At 34.3% G+C, this 8,948-nt stretch overlaps 1 protein-coding gene across 3 annotated transcripts in view; it reads right to left on the bottom strand.

The window, feature by feature from the left end:
- Positions 1-3,832, bottom strand: part of LOC110024504 (cyanelle 30S ribosomal protein S10) — a 12,730-nt gene extending 8,898 nt beyond the window's left edge. Inside the window, exons 1-2 of one of the 3 annotated variants that reach the window (XM_020724512.1) lie at positions 3,511-3,832; positions 3,380-3,425 (exon numbers count right to left, since the gene is read on the bottom strand). In XM_020724512.1, coding sequence (XP_020580171.1) covers positions 3,380-3,425; positions 3,511-3,729 — 265 coding nt within the window. In that variant the 5' untranslated portion in view covers positions 3,730-3,832. Of the gene's footprint in view, positions 1-3,374; positions 3,426-3,510 lie in introns of all 3 variants that reach the window. The other 2 variants (XM_020724513.1, XM_020724511.1) reach the window with 2 other exon arrangements.
- Positions 3,833-8,948: the final 5,116 nt, after the last annotated feature.

Raw genomic sequence — 8,948 nt, 5'->3', positions numbered from 1 at the left:
TTCTAATTCTATGTGTGTTGTTGGTTGTTTAGTTGGTGGTGGTGGTGGTGGTGTCATGTTGGTCGTATGAGTGGTGATGTTAGTGGTGGTGGTGGGGTGATGTTGGTGATGGTAGTGGGGTGATGTGGTTTTGGAATTAATTCTTGTTCATTGGTAATTAATTCTAGAGGCAACTCCGGAGATTTATGCGGAAGTGTCGTTATACTTATTCTCTATGAAGTTGCTTGAAGACTCGACCCAAAGAGTTATTTATGACAATGGCCTCTAACCGTAGGGTTTATTATTTATGTTATTTTAATGACAACAGGGATGCTTGAATTTCTTTTTTCTAGCCAGAGAATTTATATTTACTTAGAATTTATTGGGACTCTATCAACACTGCTTTGGATATTTGCTTTTTATTGTACATTTTATTATATACCACTCCAAGCTTTTTTTATGAATATTGTTTGTTTAGAAGATGTTTTTATACTTATTATTTTGGTGATTTTTATGTGTGGTAGCTATATAGACATTGATTAACATGGATAAAAATAGAGAAAGACGTAGAAGAAGGATTGTAGTTGTGATATGTTTGATGTACGAGTACTATAATTCATACATAGCTCGCACTCTTAGCATGAAATTTTCATACATTGGTGATAAGTGGGTTGACTAGTTGTTTGTGGTGCACCGAATAAGATTCGACAATATGTTTCGTATGGCACAACCCGTATTCGTCGATCTTTTCGAGGAAGTAAACAAGAATCCTGAACTTCATGACTCTTCCAGAAAGACTTTCAAAGATGTATTAGCAAAAACTGTCAATATTTTATCACATAATGAATCTATGAGAGAAGCCATGAAGTGATTCCAAGACTCATCTGAAACAATTAGTAGATAAATTTCAGTTGGTTAAATGCTCTAATCAGTTTATTATCACAAATTATCAAGTTAGATGACTAAATATTTAAACAAACTCCCATAGAGATTGCACATGACCCGCAGTATATACCATATTTTAAGGTAATTATTTTAATTCATTAATTTCAGTAGTCAAATGAATACAATAATCTACATACCCTTATTAATTTTTTTAAAATTGTATTTGAGTTATTGATGAAATACACGTGGATGCACGTGTATTGAATAATAAAAATGTCACATTCATTGGGCAGTGTGGATCACCAACACAAAATATAAAGGTTGTCTGTGATTTCAAATTTAATAAATCTATAGCTGGTTGGAAAGACCATGCACACAACGGTCGTATATTCAAATTTGGCATGAGAACCCATCCCTTGGTTTTGCTCCACATAAATCCTAATTAGATGTTTCCTCAGTGTAATATTAATTATTGAATTTATACCAGATAAATACTATCTGGTGAACGGTGGATACCGGTTACAAAACAAAGTTTTAAAGTCATTTCTAGATATCAAATATCACATTTGTGATTTTGAAAGATCCAACAAATTTTGTTGGGGGCACAAAAGAAATGTTTAATAAAAGACACTCATCGTTACATGATGTCATCGAAAGAATATTTGGAGTGTAGAAGAAAAAATTGATCATATTGCGAGCTATGATGGCATATTTGTTTCCCAAGCAAGTGCAGATTGTAGTGGCCACAATGACTTTCCACAATTATATTCGACAATATCTTTCGCACAGTGACACTGAATTCAACAGGTCTGACGAAGAACATTCACATTACCCTACTGAAGCATTTGAATATCGCCTAGGGCAATCCTTATCATAGACAGAAAATGAATTACCTGAGTTTCACCCAAGATGGGGAAGGTGCAGAGAACATGATAGAGTTGACAGAACGAATTACAAACACCATTATCGGTTGTTGAATGAGCCGATTGTTTTTTTTTTTACTACTTTATTTGCAATGAGAGGTGAAAATTTTTATTGTTGAAAATATGACAATAAATAGGACGCAATGGAGAAAAAAGATTCGTGTAGCCAGCCCCAAGTGGTGGGATTAAGGTTTGTTGTTGTTGTTGTTGTTGTTATATCGATGTTTTATCCAATCATCTATATTTTAAATCTCAATTTTATTTTCCATCTTTTGCATTTATTCCACCACACTTACATGGTCGATGTGGCAACCGTATATATATAATATAATATAAATATTTATCAAATGTTTTATTTTTTATTTTTTGGATGTCAATGATGTGACATTCAACCTTAAGGATTTTTCTAAATGACTTATATGTCGTTATTGATTCTTTTCACATGTGAAATACCAATAAAAGCAATCCAGTTCATCTTTTTTTTCAGTGTTATGGCTTCTGAGGCTCTTTTGGATGACTTTTTTTTGTGATATGCATATCTGACACATACGAGCTCGATATTATATGGTTTTAAAACAACCAAGAAACATTTTTTTATAAGATTTGATGTCTTCTTGTGTAACAGATTCATTGGTTTATATATTGTGTTCTCTCCGACCTTACGCCTTCATAGAACTTGCATTAATTTCTTCTAATATTTTTTTCGCTAATGTTGAATCAAAAGATTTATGCTTTGTTGTTATATACCTTTATAAAAGATAAGCTTGAAAACTTATGGTACCTTCAAAGCATTTTATTGCTGTTGTGGACTACATGTTCTCTGTTTACTTCGCGATAGTAACATAGCTACGAGAGACAGTTTTATAGGTGTCCGATGAGAACAGAAAATTGTGATTACTTTAGGTGGGCAGATGGATTAGAGAAATTGATCGTCGATTGTAATCGGGGGTGACGAGTTTCCATGGAGAACGACTTATCTCATGACATAAACCAAATGCATTTTAAAAACAATATTATCATATTATTAATTATTATTTTAATAATTTTTTTATTGTCATGTTACTCACATTTTTATGAGATGTCTGTCTTTTTTTTGTAACGTTCAAACTGAAAGTTTGTTTTTAACTATGAAATGTGCTAGTATGAATAGTTTTGTTATAAACGACACTATAGTACATAAGTAGAAAGATCATTTGTTCAAAAACAACTGCAGCACAGCAACTGTTTTGAAACTGCAAAAAATAAACAGATAACCAGCTTTTCTGAAGCAGTTTCCAATTGTGGCTGTTGCACAACAGTTTTTTAATAAGTTGCAGCTGCTCCAAACAGACCCTAAGACACCAACATGAGAATAAGATTTTGAAGCTTTGCTAGTAGAATTGGAAGAAATCAATTTTACAAAAAAAAAAAAAAACACTTATCCCATTTTGCCAGCGAACCAATTACCAAAGGTCAGGTCAAAATCAAAGCAAAACATAGCCAAACTTTCAATAAATCCAACCGCAAGAGCAGCTCCATTAACCAGCTTATAAAATAGAACACTTTCATTTCATCATCTAATAGATGTAAGAAAAGAAACCTCAGTACCTTATCAGCATCACTCTCAAGAGTCAGAGAAGTCGGCTCGGGTCCCTTGGCCTTCAACAGAGGATCAATCAATAAGCAATGAGTTAGTAAATTCCCCATCGAAATGAGACAAAAAAACACTGCACAGACCACAGACCTCCAAACCTCCTAGTGCTTCGGAGCCAGATAGGGTTTCCCGTGAGTCCAAGAGCTCTGGAGCGGCCAAGACCTTGAACGAATGGGAACGGGAGTAAAGCGAAGTAAGCGGCTTGGAGGAGTGGAGAGCAGAGAGTGAGTTTTTCGATTTAAAGGTAACGCTGGAGTTGCAGGGAGTGAGAAGAGAGAGCGTAGAGAAGAGAGTGGAAGAGGTGGCCATGGCGCACACCTGCCCTCACCGCTTGATGGAGGTTTATCCGGGAAGGCTTGGCAGAGAACAGAATTAAATTGCGGAAGAATTGACATGCATACCCCTCAATTCTTATTTATTTACATTTCTGAAATCTAAACACCCTGGTTTTACTTTCATGCCATATTAATTTCAATTTTGAAAGTTAAAATTATGATTTTGTTTAGATGATGAAAGAGATTTATTTATAGTGTTTTGGGTGCAATTAATGCAGGAATATGAATCATTTTGATCGGACTATCCGGAGAGCTTCCCTCAATCGTACGTTATTTACTAGACATTTGAGTATCTTAATGATGTCAGAATTGAGTGATTTGGGGCTCGTTAGATTCGTTTTGTCGAGTCGCTCGATTCGAGTATAAACTTATAATATTCGACAACCCTCTGATCTTCCAAATGTGTCTGGAAATCATCTAAGTGTGGTTCAATAACATGATCTGGGCTTGATTTGACTCGGATTGGGCTAGTTTTCTTATCATTAGGTCCGTCTCATCAAGCCGGTCAGTTTGGCTACAAATTTGTTGAAATCAAAGCTCTGAATGATTTTTTATCAAGATTTAATTGTTTTCTATTTAAAATATCGTCTCGAGATTCATATCATGCCTCTAGATTCGAGTCGGAAGATGAAAATTTGTTGGTGGCGTATCAAATGTCAAAAATAAAATTTAGGCAGTAGATATGTAAATATATAAGATTAGGTGGCATGCATGTTAATAATTAATTCTATCTTTGATGTAGTGTAATTTTGTATTTTAAATGAGCTCAACTTCATAAGAAATTAATAGCTTATATCTATATGAATGGATGCAGCCTATTATTAAATTCATTTGTTATTATATCACCATAGTGATTCATCAAAATCAAATAAAGCACTAGTTGAATTGAGTCAAAATTTAATATTCAAATTTCAAATACTAAAATGTGTATTGTGCAAAGAAAAGGTGACACATTTAGTAGTTATGAAGAATCATATTGATCATTGTTTTGATTAAAGGTGGAAATTTTATGGTCATATATATATATATCTCTATGTATATCGTGTAAGTCAGTGGCAACACTCATTTTTATGACATTTTTGTGCTTTTGCGCTATTTAAACCTGATCAATACATGTCTTCGTGCTACAATTTTAACTTTACATTAAGTATCCACTGATTGTTTTTCACTGCCCACTTATATCTAATTTTATTTCGAAAAGTTATGCATGTAACAAAACTTCGATATTAGTTTTCTATTGAAACTTCTTTCTTAAAAGAGAGATGAGCTTTTAGTTGTTGTTGACACTATCATCATCCTCATCTTTATAAACTAGACATTGTATAAAATAGTTCTCCAATCAACATAGATGTTGGGATCATGATGGTAGATAATATCGCATTTTAAATGGAGATTCACATTATCCTTCACTTGCATTTTAGTGGCCAATGGTAGCCTTCTATTATAATAATAATAATAATAATAATAATAATAATAAAAGTTAGAATATCGCGTTTTCATTTTTTTAGTGAACTTTTGGAGCCTCCAACTTGTCTTTTTGTCGTCGTATAATTCTCTTTCTAAATAAGTCATTCCTTAAAGAGGAACTGAAAAGAAAGAAAATACGAAGAAAAAAGACAAACAATTTTTAAAAAGAACGTGCATAACTTTTATAAGATAGCATTCACGCAAAAACCCAAGTGTGTACGTCCGAAACGAGATTGAATAAAAAATGTCTTGAAAATATTTCCGAGAAGAAAACAATATGAAAGCAACCCACAAACGAGAGAATCAATTTTTTGTGTTTGATATGAGCCAAAAACAGCTCCCAAATGAAAGTATTCCTTTGGTTAATCATATATTGAGGAATATCCAAGAATACTCTTTATAAGAAGAGTCTTGATTGTATTTTTTTTATATACATAGCTATTTAGGAAACTAAAGGATTTTGATCAGCGGAACCTGATGCTCTCGGCACTCACACCGTGAATGCAATAAAAGGGCCGCCCAGATTGAGGAATTTAATGATGAGACCTTGATAATCCTACAACCTCAGGCTTAGAAACCCTGAAAGCCATAGGAAGCCAGAACGAGCCCAACAACCAATACTCAAATACCCATAATCCTGGGTGGAAGTAGCACCCCAACCTTCAATGGACTGACAATAACCAAGCCAATCAAGGGGTAGGAGCACATAACCAAGTTGCCCAAGGATGAAGACCAACCCAACATCCTTAATTTAACCAACACCATAGCCAAAAGCTAGCTACTTTGGAAATGGCTAGCCATTTTGGAAATTTCATTTTCAGACAAAAAAAAAAAGACGTGAATTAGGAAATTTAACCCATATAGACACATCTTTAAATCCTTCTTTAACTGGTTTAAAGTCAAGAGACCAACATTTAAAAAGAAATAACTTGCCTCCAATAAACCAAGGTCCACCAGAAAATAACCATCTCCAAATCCTCTAAACAGACAAACTTAAATAAAAAAAAAACCTTTGGTAAGAGAAAGGAGCTCAATCAAGCCTTTAAGTTTCTAGATCTTACGTATCACTTATTGAAGATATCCATAAAATGGTCTTTACTTAAAGCATACCAAACAAGAACAATATCTTGTTGATTGGATCCTTCCTCAATTTCATTTTCGGAGAAAATAACTTTATCATTATCAGGTGGAACATAAGATAAATCAGAACACAAATATCTATCAAGATTAGAAGAGAGCAAGCCCTTCTAAGTTAAAGTCGGAGAAGATCCAAGAATAGATTTAGATGGAGAAGAGAGAAGAGGGGGAAAAGAGTAATCCACGAGGCAAATCCCAAAAATACCTAAAAAGAGCAACAAAATAAAATAAATAATAGAATAATATGAGAGAAAACTTCTCTGAGATATAAGAGATGACTTCCCTGATATAGGAAAGAATAGATCTCTCGAAGAAAAGCCCTAGAATCGCCCAAGCATCACCAGCGAGAAACCCTAGGACGTCACCCCCCCGGTGCCTTGAAGGTTATCGCGGAACATTCATGAAGTGGGGCTTGATTAAACTAAAATAGTTGAGGGAAATTTACATACTTATCATACAATTCGTATATGTTTATATATCTCACATTCAAACTTTCATATTTACATAAATATCAATTAGTGCCTTAAAATTATTCATAAAAATGTGTATTTTACCCTTAAAATATTCTATTTTTGATGCAATGTTAAAGATCCAAATGTTATAAGTATAAATTTGAAAGCTTATAAGTGAGATATGTAAATACATAAAATTTGAGACCTATGCATGTAAATGCCCCATTTCAATTACAAAGAATCATCAATAATAAATAAATCAACTTCTTAATTACATTCGTGAATTTCAGAAATTGAATTTAAGCACATTAGAATGAACAGCAACCGAAGAGCTTCATTATTTTTTGATATTCTTTCTGATTCTTGTCTCCCACCGCTCTCTTGTTTTCTTCCATTTCCGATCGATGTATCCGCCGCGAGAACCCACCGCCGGCGAGGATGAAGGTCTCGCTGAAGGTTCGTTGCAAGTAGGAGAAGAGCTCTGCTACCGCCAACCTCGCCATAGTTACCGGCGATGGCGTTGGCCTTCATGATCCAAACCCACATTCGAAGGTATTCCCCTTTCTTCTTTAATGTTCTCTCACCAAATACAAGCCTGAGTTATTCATCGTCGAGCACAAAGTTCACGAGCACAAGTTATCCCTGTCTTAGTAATGAATGCCTAGGTTAAGGGTTTTAAGTTGATCAACTGGATTCCGATGTTTGCTTGCTTAACGGTGTGATTATGGAGAATCCCGTGAGTCTGACTTGCATTTTCTCGGGGGTTACCAGTTCGATGGCTCGGTCGCGTTTGGTCTGGAGAATACGTTTCCAGTAAATATTAGGGTTTGAAGGCCACCTGCGATTTAAGCGAATCTGATGTTTTTCTATCTAGATGAATTTCACGAGGGGCGATACGTTGAATGCCACATAACTTCGAGCAAGTATGAGTGAAACAGGGATTCGAAGTACACCGGATGTTTTAAGGTTTGCCCAATTTTTATTGATCTTTTTGCCATTTTTACAAAAAAATCGTCTTGATTAGTGATAGAATTAATTAGATTTTGTAACGTTTGATTCGTTTTCTGTATGTTTGCGCAGTTTTATTGATTTGATAATTTTTTAGATGAGGAGTATACTGTGTGCAACACGGTTTATTGGTAGTAATTCAAATCCATTTAGTGTTTCTGTAATGTGACTGCGATTATTTATGAAAATTTCTGTGGAAACGAAAGTAGATTTTCTTAAAGCTATATTGAGTATTGCATGCTTGTCCTTGTTTGAAAAAAATGGATATTAGTTTTATTTTAACGGCTATATTCTATCATATTTTTTTTTGAAAATAGTTGTTTTCAACCATACAAATTTCTAAAAGTAACAAAAAAACTGTTGCCGAACTTAGCAGTAGCAACCGTCTATAAAGCAAACAATGAAAAATATCAAAGAACTGCTCCAAATGGACTTTCTTGCAAAGTTTATCCTAACAATTCCTTCATTCAAACTATGTTAATTTGGTAGTTGTTGATGAGATTATAGGAAATAAACATAGAAATCATTTGATTTATCATATTTATTAAGCCTTGGGAGAGAAACTCAAGAGTTAATATGGTGAAGATTCGACACACCGTCCTATCCTTATTTTCTTAGATCATATGAAGATAGAAGATGGACCTCAACTATATATTGAGCCAGCTTGAATTGTGTTAAAATTGAAAGCCCGCCCTTCAAGATTCATAAGGAGTCACTTGAGTGCCAAGTAGAAATTGTCTCACTAGAATTTTTTTTTTCGATAATCAGTTTTCAAACTTGATCTTGTTAAGCAATGATTGAACTTGATGAAATGCTATCCGGGAGTCGACCCCCCTTAGGGTACCTGGCAAACAACTAAGTTCTACTTGTTGAAGTATTGATTCTATTAACTCGCTCTTATCTTTCATCTAACCAATAGTTGTTTGAGGTTCTCAAAACATGGAGATGACTATTCGATCATTTCATTGCCAGCTATATCTTAAAGTAAGCTGCCCTTGTGGTGCTTTGAATCCGATGCAACCCCAATCTTAGCTTTCGCCAATAAATGTGAGTCAAGCATTGGGCACAAAAAGGCAAAATTTTACCTTGACATTAATCAAATCTAGCTTTGGGTCCTACCCCATCCTCT

This window comes from Phalaenopsis equestris, unplaced genomic scaffold, assembly GCF_001263595.1.
Source record: "Phalaenopsis equestris unplaced genomic scaffold, ASM126359v1 Scaffold000258, whole genome shotgun sequence".
NCBI classification, from domain to species: domain Eukaryota; kingdom Viridiplantae; phylum Streptophyta; class Magnoliopsida; order Asparagales; family Orchidaceae; genus Phalaenopsis; species Phalaenopsis equestris.
The sequence above is the reverse complement of the archived record's forward strand: the minus strand, read 5'-3'. Positions and strand labels throughout refer to the sequence as shown.